Source organism: Prionailurus viverrinus, chromosome A2, assembly GCF_022837055.1.
Source record: "Prionailurus viverrinus isolate Anna chromosome A2, UM_Priviv_1.0, whole genome shotgun sequence".
NCBI lineage: Eukaryota > Metazoa > Chordata > Mammalia > Carnivora > Felidae > Prionailurus > Prionailurus viverrinus.
In genome coordinates this window covers 29,142,948-29,156,751 of record NC_062562.1, presented here as the reverse complement: position 1 = coordinate 29,156,751, position 13,804 = coordinate 29,142,948, and the positions used below count along the sequence as shown (strand labels likewise).

The following is a 13,804-nucleotide window of genomic DNA, read 5'->3' as shown; positions in this document are numbered from 1 at the left end:
CATCACTGGACCCACTCTTTGAGGAGGACATCCAGGCTCAGAGGGCTTTGTTAAGTTGCTCAAGGCCACACAACCAGGAACAGGCCAAGCTCCAGCAGAACCTGTCTCTCTCTGAGCCAAGGTCTGTCTTTCTCTTGCTACTACACTGTCAAAAAAGGCAAGTAAAAGATGCACTTCATAATCAGGCGGATTCTGTTAATACTTACAGCTTCCCAAGATTGTTCTCAACTTGTAGATCTAAATGAAAGTCACTGTGCTCCCCCCCCCGCCCCCCCCCCCGCCCCCCCCCCCTCGCCACCGAGCTTCAGGCACTTAGAAGCACAGAAGAAACGAGAGATCCTGAGCACCTCGTGACAAAGTACATCCTCCCAGGAACTAAAACACATCTCTCATAAGCCCACGCCCACATCTAGGGCCAGGAGCATAAATTAGAATAAATCACGGGCCACCCAGCGATGGCATCACTTCTGGGGAGAACACAGAATGGAGATGTGCATTATCTCTGTGGTGTCCATGAGGTGCTGACAACTTTCAATGTGTTACAGTCAAAACCACATTGTATTTATAACAGACTGGGCATGAATATGAGGCGTTTATGTGACATCCAGTGTCCTCTCCAAGATTAGATCTTTGAATCTGAAGCTATACAGAGGGGTTTCTCATTCAGTTTTAACTTTGGCATGTTGAAAACAGATTAAAAATTGAGGACCTGAGGGGCGCCTGGGTGGCGCAGTCGGTTAAGCGTCCGACTTCAGCCAGGTCATGATCTCGTGGTCCGGGAGTTCGAGCCCCGCGTCGGGCTCTGGGCTGATGGCTCGGAGCCTGGAGCCTGTTTCCGATTCTGTGTCTCCCTCTCTCTCTGCCCCTCCCCCGTTCATGCTCTGTCTCTCTCTGTCCCAAAAATAAATAAACGTTGAAAAAAAAAAAAATTGAGGACCTGAGTACATAAAAAGAGATCTTAGGAAGAAATTACATTTCTGGTGTCAGCAGTGACCACTTTTCCCTTCAAGGCAAAATTACATCATAGGGCTTAAAAAAGATAGATCACAGAGTTTCTCATTCATCTTCCTCAATTCCCTTGTAACGTACCTTCTCAGATCTCGTAAGTGTACTTGATTAGAGTCGATGGGTATCTAAAATTTCATCTCAATACTTAGCCTCAACCATGGGAGAGAAATCATTCCATGTAAAAATTCTTACTGTAAATTCTATAAATTGCTTCATTGAAAGTAATAAGGGACTACTCACCACAGGATACTGATTACTGAATTATCTTAATTGGCAATATTAAAATATTACCATATTAAGTGGAGTTTACCTTCTATAAGCCACACAGAAATATTACAATAGGTGGTAATGTGGGGTGATTAAGATCGCGTGATCAGGACTTCTCAAGATTTATTACAGATCATTACAGAACAATAATTCTTCCCAGCATTCAAGCTACCTAGAACTCACGTGCTTTCGTTTTTGAAAAATTTCACTCTTAGGGAAAAACACATGCTGTGTCCCCATTTGCTCATTTCTCTCTCCCCTTCCTACTCTTCTTCCTTATTTATACATTTAGGTTTCTAAAAGCTATCTTTCACTTGTAAGGCTAAATGCATGCATTTTTTTTTAAAGCTCTAAAACATGCAAGCATCTGAAATTCTGGAAAGATAATGGATGCAACTGACATACAGACAAACCGACATAGAAAATTCCCAGTATGTCCCGTTCTAGAAATAAAACCGCCCCCCCCCCCCCCCCGCCCAGATCACCAAATAATGCAAAGCAGGCACACACAGGTCATACTTTCATTGCTACCAGCTACCCCACACTCTGTGTTGGTATTTCCAATCCTTCCTTTTGGGAGCTGGGGTAGGACAGGTAAGTTGCAGCATTGTGGGGTCTAGAGGAGTTTAATCCCCAGGGCAACAAACAAAACTCTGGCAAGCCAGTCCCGGCCAAAGAGGCACCCCCACCCCCCTAAGCTTGACCGCCCCTCACCTGCTCCCCTTCTCTCCTCTCTCCCCAGAAGAAGGCACTTCACGGAAACGTCTGGGAAAGCCCTTGGACTTTATTTTGTTACACCCTCTAAATAGACAAAAAACAAAAGAGAACAGGTGTAGAAGACAGTACTTTCAATCGCTACCAAGAGTTCCACACCCAAGTCCTCCCTCCCACTTAACACACACACACACCCATTATGGGGCTCCAGTTGGGACATTTTCAAAAGAGAAAGCTTACACACAAAGGTGACTGGTTTATCAAGGTTTGTTTGTGCTTCTAGCTAATTAATATGAAATGGGAACTTTGCTCTTAAAAGCGGTCTTCACTTGTTAGAAACCTTTATCACTCCTGGTGTTAATGGTAGAAGATATCCCAAGTCCAATCACTACTGGATTTTCCCATTCACGTATCTAACCTTCCACCTTGACACGAAGCTTTGGCCAAGAGGATCGTTTGAAACACCTCTGACATAAACAGAACTCAGCCGGAACGTACCGGGGGGTTATGTGAACCTGCCATCCGCCACCCACGTATGTGAATGTGGTGTTGTTAGATCAATCTGGGTTTTTGTCCTTTCTTCATTCATTCCTCTCATCTCAGGACAGTTTCCTGACTCATAACCCAGATTGGAGAACATGTGGGAGAGGCAACTCAGAGCAGGTGGGGCAGTCATCAAGTTACTACCACATACGATGTCCCATATTTAGTTTCCCATTAGAACTTAAATATTTGCAGCATCTGAGTCTTGCTTCTGGCATTTGAAAGATACACTTCTGCCACACAAGAAGGTGTTGACTTGATTACATTTAATCCCCTAACTACCTGAGCTTCAGGATTTCACAACAGAATGACGCCTATTCTTTCCAAACTCTTGATAGAAAAGCAAAGACAAACTTGCTTAATAGTGAGGTTCTCTTTCTTTGGAAGTTCTGCTGAATCCCACGTAGAACTCTAAATTCAGGTATGTAATTCCAAAGAACATTTGAGGGCTTCTGATTTACTTGGTAGTTTTTATTTCCAGACATGAACATCCTTGAATACGTGTTAGGTTTCTCTTCTCCTTTGTTTTTTTTAATATTTATTTTTTTATTTTGAGAGAGAGAGAGCACGAGAGCGAGCAGGAGCGGGGGGTAAGAAGCAGGGGGCGGGGGGGGGGGGGAGGAGAGGGGGAGGGAGGGGGGAGAGAGAGAGAGAGAGAGATAGAGAGAGAGAGAATCCCAAGCATGCTCAGCCCTAATCAGATGTGGGGCTTGATCCCACAGACCACATGAGATCACGACCTGAGCTGAAACCAGGAGTCAGATGCTCAACTGACTGAGCCACTCAGGCACCCCTCTCTTCTCCTTTAATACAAACTTTTATTTATTTTGATAATTATTGGCTTCTATATTGGATACAAGGGCTTGCCACAGGAACCAAAATTTGGAGAAGTCCCAAGTTGGGAACAGGACTAAAAAGTGGGGGTGGGGGGGAGCAGTGTGCTGTAATTCAGAACTTCTCTCCCTCTATTGAGAACATTCTGGAACTGCAACTGTCCGCAAAACATCACGAACATACTCAGTGCAGCGATGAACATTAACTGAGGAAATCACGAGTGTGTTGGAGTGTTTTTGCAAATCTTCATAGAAACTTGAAATTTGCAGCTTTCTAAAATATTTAGACTTCTTCTCAACCCTTAGCCCTACTCTGAATTCTGCCAGATTCACTCTTTCGGGAATTTTGGAGCAGAGCCGGCGATCTCCGCAGCTTTTCCTCACACACAATCACAGGCGCTTCTAACTACCACCCGTAAACTGACAACACTTCACTGAGAAGCAAATGCCATAAAACCAATAACTAATACCTCGAATAATCGAGGGGGCCACCTGAGCAAACCCAAAGAACAGACACAGTCAACCCTGGGAGAGAGGACACTTAATTCTGAGAAACCCAAAGACAGGCGTTGGTTACGTAGGAGAGACTCAACGCAGGAATCTCCCTTTCCTGAAAAGTCCATTTGCTTTAAAAATGGATGCATCCACTTCCTCCTTAACAGAACCAATCCCTTCTTTGAAGGATCATGGAGTACGTTTAAATGGCAACCTTCAGCAGTGAATCCCTCCCTGCTTTTGTCTAATGACTAAGTGTTAGCCTGTTCCAAGAGCTTCGACTGGCATCTCAGGGCCAAACTCGACAGCAGGGGGCCGGTTACTATAACAACTGACAGTTCTTGTAAATTCTGAAAAGGCCCCGAGTAGCCATTTGGGAAACAGTTATTGAGCAAAAAGTTGCCTGGGATCGGCAGCATTAGCGGGCACGTGACCCAGATCTCCTGGCACACAGCTGCAGGGAGAAAGAAAAAAACAGTGCCCACCTCAAGGAACAGCTGGGGACCTCAGAAGGCTCCCCACCCCCATGCCTTTTAGCATCTCAGAGCAAGACAGTTTAGCTCCACCGTATCTTAAACTCAAGCCCTCCGAGGCGAGCCGTATTCTGGCATCATGCAACGCACGTTAGCTCTCCCCACTGGCTTGACACATCGTCAGGATCTGAAGGGTTGAACTGTAAAAATTATTCCTAATGATTAAAAAAAAAATAGTCTTGAAATACGGCCACAGACGCAGGTCCCAGGAAGGGATGAGTGGCAGGGGCAATCGACAGTTTCAAAAGCAAAAGGGATGCCTGGAATACCAGCGGTCCCATGAGCAGCCTGTTTGCAGAAAAGACCAAGGTGATCCCACAAAGCCACCATAAAACCTGAGTTGCAAACCTGGATTTTTCTAGACTGGAGAAAAGAATATAAACCTGCTTTTCATTCCTATTCCCTTCCACACACAAGCCACGTAAGAGCATCTTGGACTGACCCAGTGCCATTGTACATGCCAAATCCCCTGGAAAAGAATCTGATTCCACCCACAAAAGTAGACTTTATTTTGCATGGATGAAGGGCAATCTGACAGCATTTTCCCTCTGGCAGTACTGATCATGCCATGACTGAGTGCCTCTATGTCCGCTCGGACACAGAGCTCTGCCCCAAGCATTTGTGGCTATTCTCTGTTCTGTGAAAATCACAGCTCAACATCCTTCCTACAAGGAGCCTTTCCTGACTCTGTCTCCTTCCCACCCCACCCTGGCAGTGGTCAGAGCCCGTTCCAGAGCACATACCCTAAGTCACTACTGCAACGCGGGGGAGCCCAAATGCAGGGGGCCCAGGCAGGAGGCTGCAGGGAGGGCAGAGACAGACAGACTGGAGAGCTGGTGGCCCTCTCCCCGCAAAGATTCCCCACTCTTAGCTCTATCCAGCCCACTAATGCCACAAAAGAACATGACAACAATGTTACCACATTTAACATGAGAACCCAGATAGCTGGAGTTTTAAGAAATATCTTCCCATTTTCAAAACAATCCAGATTAAAAAAAATTAATGTTTATTTATTTTTGAGAGAGAGAGAGAGAGAGAGAGACAGTCAGAACATGAGCAGGAGAGGGGCAGAGACAGAGGGAGACACAGAATCCTAAGCAGGCTCCAGGCTCTTGAGCTGTCAGCACAGAGTCCGATGCGGGGCTTGAACTCATAAGCCGTGAGATCATGACTTGAGCCGAAGTTGGATGCCCAACCAATTGAGCCACCCAGGCACCCCAAAAGAATCCAGACTTCTAAGAACAGTGTATCTGCAAAATAAAACAGGTGTAGGGGCCACCTGTTTTTGACCTCGATTTGGGATTACCTTTCTTTACCTGCTTATTTACCCCATTAGCCTACATGCTTTCTGAAGACTGGAACTCTGCCTCCTTGCTGGATGGCCAGTGCCTGGTACAAACTAGATGCTTAAGAAAGGTCTTTGAATGAACAAACAACAAAGGAAGGAATAAACAGGCCAGCCATAAAGGGTCTCCGGTGAACAAAAGCCAACCCTAGGTATGAGTCCCTCTAAAACATTCAAGCTCTGTGATGCCGGAAAAGTCATTCCCTTCCTGGAAATGGTCTCCTCCCTTGGGAAGAAGGTGGACGCAGTCCTAACACCCTGGCTACCACCTGCTTCAGCTCTAGGGTTAAATAATATAGCATTTGCTTTGTAGCAACTCAACAGTTATCGGGTATGGGGATGACCCTTTGCTATCTGTGCACAGGCACATGCATGGGAGAAATCACTCTTAATGGTATCTGTCTCCTTTGTGACCTCCCTGGGATGGAGGGGGATGTATGCCTAAATCAAATCAAGTTACTGGAGAGTAAACTGGGAAGTATTGGCTGCTAGAGCAGGTGGGTAGAGAGCATGTACCCAGGCTCATGGCAGCTCTGTCATTGTTTCTGTGGGACTACAGGAGGGATCCACGTTCTACTGGGGCACATGTGGTCAGTCATTCTTTGAGCAGGAGAGGGGCATTACCACACGCCCACACTCAGTGTTCACCTGTATCTGTTTGGTGGAGCCTCCATTATGCCAACACAACCCCCTCAATTAGGGTTTGCATCTCCTCCCTCATATTTTTATTTTTGATAGATGGGGACAGAGGATCCAAAGAGGGCTCTGTGCTGACAGCAGTGAGCCTGATGTGGGGCTCGAACTCACAAACCATGAGATCATGACCTGAGCTCAAGTCGGGTGCCCAAGTGACTAAGACACCCAGTCACCCCACATCCCCTCTTATTACGCTGTCTTCCAAAGAACAAAGCAAAAAATCATGTCAATAAAAAAAAATTCACTTGTTTTTGTGAATAGCATTTTATAAAAGTAAATGTTTATTCATTTTTGAGAGAGAGAGCGAGGGAGCGAGCGAGCAGGGGAGAGACAGAGAACAGAGGATCTGAAGCAGACTCTGTGCTGACAGCAGCAAGCCCGATGTAGGACATGAACTCACAAACCATGAGATCATAACCTAAGCTGAAGTTGGACACTCAACCGAGCCACCCAGGTGCCCCTTGAATGGCATTCTTAATGAGGAGGGATCAACACATGGCAAAATTTCTTCAAGTGTAAAAGGTGGGCGTAAAAGAGATCTTTTAATCTGCCCGCAGCGCTAAATCAGTGTTGACTCATCTACCGCAGAATTTATAGATGACTCAACCATGTGCTCAAGGGGGACATCAATTTCTCAGATCAGAGCATGAAATTCTAACACCAAATAAACAAACATGGGTCAGATGTTAATATTGCCCCTTGGAGTTTCCATTTTTTCTGCTCCAGAGTCCATGCAGTTAGCTCAGCCCTATCTGAATCTGAGAATTAACGTTGCTCTACGTTTCTGGAAAGTTCTTTAAGCTAGAATTATGTTCCATAATATTGATGTTCAACTTGTCATCAAGGTAAGATAGCACTGATTAGCTGGGATAAGAAAGAACAAATAGGTTATCTGATTCAATACCAAAACTGACTCTGTTTCTCCAACCCCTGAAATTACAGTTGGTCCTGTAAAGTTTCTTCCATGTGATTCTGGCAAATCCAAACCACAGGATCTTTTCAACAAGTATGTGTTATGAAAACAGGCTATGGAAGGAAGTAAATGCCTCCTGACAGGCTACTCCTCATTTAGGGCAAAATAATGTAATGATTAAGCCTTTAAAAAAATTTTTTTTTTCATTTTTAGAGAGAGAGCACATGTGGGAGAGGGAGACGGTGAGAGAATTTTAAGCAGGCTTTATGTCCAGCACAGAGCCCAACAAGGGGGTAGATCCCACGGCGCTGGGATCATGACCTGAGCCAAAATCAAGAGTTAGAACTCATCTGACTGAGCCACTCAGGTGCCCCAAAATAAAGTGATTATGACAGTGGGCTATGAGATGGTGGTTTAAATCCAGAATCCACCAAAGATTAACCCTGTGACTTGGGCACGTCTACCTGATTTCACCAAGCCTTGGTTTTCTGATGTGCAAAACGTAGTAACTCCCAGGATTTGAACGCTGATTAGGGGGCAATGTAATCTGCTTAGCACTTGTGCAGTATGGTAAAAACTCCAAAGATTCTTGGCTCTCAAGACCTTACGATAGCTACTGTAGAGGGGGGAGATTTGGCTCAAAGAGAAAAGAGCTACCTTCAAAGAAGTTGTCCTCTGGATTGCAGAAAAAAATTTTTTAATGATCTCGGCCAATACTCACAATCCTAAATGGACACTGACGTCTTGCTCACAATAGTTAAGCTACGCTACAGAGCAAGTTCATAAATAAACAAGTGGTGTGCCCAAGCACAGGAACTGGACAGCCTGCACAGAGCTCTTCGCCCGGCATCCACCTCGAATTATGCAAATCAAAATGAAACCTTCCAAAAACTCCCCCTTCCTTCTGAGTGGTAGCAGCTGTGAGGCTCCCTGTCTTTTCAGGAACGTCAGCACATTGGTGCCATGTAAACAGCTTGTCTTGGGAAGACAGGGCATCGGGAGCTCTTGGAATGCGTTTCCTGACTGTTAGTAATTCAAAGGTGCATTTTGTTGCCATCCTGAGTAGTAAGGCCAAAATGGCCCACTTTAAAAATTCTTCCACGTATTGGCTCTCCCTCACTTCTACATAAATGATTACCGCTAGGAACCATTGCCCGGTTGATATGGATTACGATATTTAAAAGGCACACACAGGGCACCGTTTTCAAAAGGCGGCAAGCTGTGCCTGTTAGTGGATTTTTCATTGGTTTCGTCTTTATTAGCTGCCCTATAACCCTGACCTTTGTTCCAAAACATTTATTTCTTCCGAACTTCACAGCGACTTCTGCATTGCTATGGATGTGGGTTCCTATAGCTCTTCAATACAGCCCTTTGCAAGGAGCATTTAACAAAGAACTGTAGCATCCTATCTCTAATATCTATCTGAGCGAACCAGTATCAAAAGGTAAGTTTCTCCCACAAATCCGTGTTGCCGCCTATAAAAATACTGCTCAAAGAGACCCTAGTGGCCCTCTGGGAATCTTTTCATTGAAAAAAATTAAAAAATACAAATCAGGTCGCTGCCATATTTTTTTCGTTCGGGCCAAATGTGAAATAATGAGATGAATCTGATGGTTGGCCTCCAAAGTTGTTCCTTCAAGGAAACATCCTCTTGGCCAAATGATGCCAGTGGGTCTGAATATTTAAAGATACTTCTGGCAGCACTCAAGGAATATCCATGTGCTCTCCACCTTACCATGTATCCTGGGGGCTGTGGGACTACCTCTGGCCAACGGTCCTGAAGGATTCCACTTCTGGGCTATGCAATTGAGAACGAGGTGCCTCCTTGATTTTTTTTTTTAATCCCTGCTAAAGCCCCTTGGGAAACATGTGTCCCAGAAAAAGAAGCCCCAAGTGCAAGAGAGCTGCCCAGGTCCATCAGTCTACATACTGATGACCAATGAACTCTGTGTTTTAGACCACTAGGGTGTTGGAGAGTGTCTGTGGCAGCTAATGAACCTTGCTCTGATGAAGCCGGTCATGAGTTAATGAGGCTGACCACTGGGCTTCAAGAAGAGTGGGCTGGCTGAGTCATGCCTTTAACCTAGTTACTTAGGGATCTGCTCTTCTGGAATTGCTTTTAGGCCCACTGGGAGCATCCCCCAAACCCATTTCATTAACCTTTCCTTTTTGGTCCAACGTGGTTCTGTTCTCCTCAGTTGGTTCACCTACATTTATACTCTACTGAGCTCCAAACACATGACTTTGAGCTATTTCTAGGATAAATACTTGGCACTTCTGAGAGCATTCCGAAGAATGAACTCTAGAAGGAAGTTCCAAAAGCTATTTTCAAGCCATGTTTTAAGCAATGACACATGACTGGAAAGTATACAGCCACACACTGATTACGTGTGAGGGACAGCATTCATTTAGATCTGTAAATCTGGTTTTGTTAAAGAACTTCTTTTCTGGCACACCAGGACCCAGAAGTGAATTTTTATTTTTCACTAAAGTCGGGGATAACACAGCTATCATTGCTTGTTTATCATGCACCAGGCCCTGGGATAACCATTTTCCAGAGCACACACCTACTCCTCACGGGAGCCCAATGGGCCCATTTCTGGACTATATTGCAGATGAAGAAATTCTCAGTTCTTCTTCCCGCTGGCACCTCTCCTAAGGGGCCTTTTCAAAAAGTTGGTTCACAGTGTTCTATTAGTTTCAGGTGTACAATATAGTGGTTGACCCTTCCTCACATCACCTGGGGCTCATCATGACCAAGTGCACTTCCTAAGGGGCCTATAAATAAGCCTTCCCGCCCTCCCCCGTCGCTACCCCCCAGTGAAATTTTAACACCAATAACGTGCTGTGCTTTTGTGTGCTACATGTGTATCTGTGCCTTAAAAGAGTACGTTTTTTCACCTCCCAAGAACTCATGTTCACCCACTTGGGCATAACTGAGCCCCTGCTAACAACACATGCTCTGAGGCCATGGGTCGTGAGCAGTGGATCCTGGCTCCAAATCCAGGCTGTCTGCCTCTGGGCCCAGGCCGCTCCCTCACCGCTCCCCAAGACTGCCTCTTTCTCATCTTGCCTTTCTGTAGCTGTGGTTCCTTCACGCCCTTCCATCACGCTTAGGCTAAGGCACATATCCCTTCGGGCGGCACCCCAAGTGTTTCATGATCTGGCTCTCGCTGTCCCCCAACTCCAGTGACAGTGAACCCCAGATGCCTGCTTACGATCCGCCAGATTCTCTCTGGCCCCATGCCTGCTCACCTTATTCACTAGGCTTAATCTTTAAGACCCAGCCTGGGCATCAGGCCTCCATGCAGCCCTGCTTTTGTGCTCTCCTGGTGCTCTGGACATAAGCCTCCAAACGTCCTCCATAGTTGGGAGGAAAGGGGAGTGGCCCTTCTTCCAGTCCATGGCACATGCATGCATGACAGCAGAGTCCTTGCTGAGAACCCTCAGCTGGCCGGGCTGAGCTCGCATGCCTGCTTTGTTTCTTTCCTACTACCCACGTGTGTATTTCTTTGCTATCCAAGTCAGAATTCTTTTTTCTTAACAGACACCCCTCTCCCCCTGGTTCTAATTTTGCCACTTCTTTTGAAGGTTGAGACACTGGCTGCTTCTGTCTACCTGGCACCTGCATCTGGTCACTTTCTGGGCCCTGGAGGTCCTTTGGGAAAACACCCATTGTCCAGTTTTGTGCATGTGATTCTGATGGCAGAGACCTCACTTCTGGGCTTTACAGTTCATTTAAGAGCCAGGCCTGACAAAAGTCCTTAACGCCTCCAGCAGGTTCAAGGGGTGAACAAATGACCTGAGTCAGTTCTAAGAGACACCATGTTGGGGCTGAGATGGAACACTTAAGGGAATTTCTCTTCCCTTCCACAGGGATGGGAGGGTGTATGTCTCATGTGGCCCAGAGGCCACCATGTGGAAACAGAGGGCCTCAGAGAAAAGCCCACACGGGGAGAGCAAATCTGAGACAAGAGGGAGAGAAACACAGGCACACAACACAAGCTGAGCCCTGCTGTTCTGTCTGGTTCCTTCTCGCCAATCTAGCGGGGCCTCGTGCGCCAAACTTTTTAATTCCATGAATCAACGGATTTTTTCCCTGTGAGCGTAAGGCTGCTTGAAATTGGTTTTTGTCAAGTCCAACACTGTGGATGCTGCTGCTGCTCACTGCTTGGCCCATAGTGGGCACTCAACCAACACTGGCTCCTCTACCTTCCCTGGCCAAAGACAGCAGGGGACGCTCAACAGGAAGGCGCTGGCACAACAGGCCCACTGACCCCACCTCCCGTGGATTTGGCCGAATGTCAGTTGTGCTAAGCTATCATGGGATGTATGTGTGAGACATGCATCTTAGTGGTTCAAGAAGGTTATGGATTCTAATGTTTGTTTATTTTTGACAGAAAGAGAGAGAGAGAATGAGCAGGGGAGGGGCAGAAAGAGAGGGAGACACAGAATCCGAAGCAGGTTCCAGGCTCCAAGCTGTCAGCAAAGAGCCTGACGCGGGGCTGGAACCCATAAGCCGCAAGATCATGACCTGAGCCGACGTCGGACTGAGCCACCTGGGTGCCCCAAGGAAGGTTATGGATTCTAGAATGAAAATGCCCTGTATTCAAAACCAGGGTTCACCCCACTTCCTCCAGCACTCTGGGCCAGTCGCTTGACCTCCCTGAATTCCCAGTCCCTGGTTTTTTAAGTGGGATAATAGTACCTGCCCTAAGACTTCTTTGGAGAATCACCTAAGACGGTGCCCCCCAAGTGCTCGGCATGGTTTCTGGCACTAAAAGGGGACTCGGAAAACCTTAGCCAGCACTCGTGGAGAAAAGAAATCAGAGACCTCAGCTTTCATCCTGGATGCATTCAACTGCAAGGTCCACGACTCCGAGTGACCACACTCAGGGACCAGAACAAGAGCTGCAAACAGTCCCTCGGTGCAGAAACTGCCACCACACTGAGCCGGCTGTAACCCCTGGGTGCCAGGCCTGCCACTGAGGAAACGATCCAGAAGGTGTTGATCTGCCTCAATGCTCCACTTACGTCAAGTCAGCTTGCCAATCACCCGCTCTCACTGTGCCTCAAAAGGCAGAAAAGCAACACTGTCAAAACCACATTGCCGGCAGGAAATGCCTGTCTCTCCCGCATTGACCCATTTTCTGTGTGAGCTCCCCAATGCTTCCTTCTTTCACATGAATAAAACACAAAAAAGTTGGGACAGAAAACAGGTCCTGGTCTCCTCTAGGCTGTTCTCCTGCTTAGCCGACTCATCCGTTCTAATGCTAATTCAATGTTACTTTCCTTCATCTCTAAGAATTTTTCTCCGTCGCATTCACTTTTGTATACGGGCACTCAGAGTCTAGCAAAAGATCACGTGCACAGTCTGCTCAAGTTTAAACTTCTGGTTATTTTTTTTTAATTTATTTATTTTTTAAATGTTATTTTTGAGGGGGAGAGAGGGAGGGAGGGGGGGAGAGGGGGAGAGCATGAGTAGGGGAGGGGCAGAGAGAGAAGATCTGTGCTATCAGCAAAGCCCAAGGCGGGGCTCGAACTCATGAACTGCAAGATCATGACCTGAGCCGAAGTCAGATGCTTAACTGCCTGAGCCACCCAGGTGCCCCACTTCTGGTTAATCTAGCTTTCAATACATACACATATAGAAGGAAGACCTAATTTTTATACACAAATCATTATTATTCAATACATTTTCTATTCAGACTGAGTTTTTCTAAGGAGTATTATCCTTTTCTGATGGGAAAATGCATCTTGAATGGAAGGGCTGTAAAGCTGTCTTTACCCGAATATACAGTCCTTTCCTCCACGTAGCTTGTAGTGTGGACCTGTGTGTTTTGGCTGGCCCGGTTCCCTTGCAGGCTTGGCCACATATCCCAGGGCCTTTCTTGGTCACAGTGATCTATTCTCAGCAGGGGGGAGGGGTGCATAGGACCAAGACGGGCCAATCGCAAGCAGCCCTGAGGTTTTTGCTACAAGTGCTCAGCACGGGAACCGTTTCACACTGCAGCTGGTATACAATGGTCACCGGCGTGGGGCAGCCGTGCACAGTCTCTGCTCCTCCGTGGGGAGGGTGTGCAACTCAAACCACACAGTCCCGAGCACAGCCAAGACAGGAGTGCGCACATCTTTTGTTACTTCTACATATGCAGACCCGTGTTCGGCAGCTTCCAATACACCAATGGGCTCCAGACCAGTGTGTGTTTGCAAACCACTTGTCCTGGAGAAGGAGCAACGTGGAGGTGGGTCTAGCGTTCCGGGGCTTATCCCTGACACCATGAAATTTGTGATCCAGCAGGTCTGCAGAACTAAGAGTGTTATAGGTGCCATCAGACACTCAAGGAAGCTGCAGATGAATCCTTATCTTCTGGTTCTACTGAATTTGAACATACGGCCTATCTGCCAGCAGATTCTGTCCATCCCACCTTCAAAATGTATCTAAATCCAATGGATT

At 46.6% G+C, this 13,804-nt stretch overlaps 1 protein-coding gene across 4 annotated transcripts in view; it reads right to left on the bottom strand.

Annotated features, from left to right (window-relative positions):
* PTPRG (protein tyrosine phosphatase receptor type G) overlaps positions 1–13,804 on the bottom strand; it is a 713,505-nt gene that overhangs the window by 66,476 nt on the left and 633,225 nt on the right. For 3 of the 4 annotated variants that reach the window (XR_007150245.1, XM_047849347.1, XM_047849348.1), the window contains exon 14: positions 1,990–2,076. The exons of the other annotated variant lie outside the window; for it this stretch is intronic. Coding sequence is in view for 2 of the 3 variants with exons in the window: in XM_047849347.1 (XP_047705303.1) it covers positions 1,990–2,076 (87 nt within the window). In the remaining variant the exon portion in view is untranslated. The remainder of the gene's footprint in view (positions 1–1,989; positions 2,077–13,804) is intronic. 4 annotated transcript variants of the gene reach the window in all.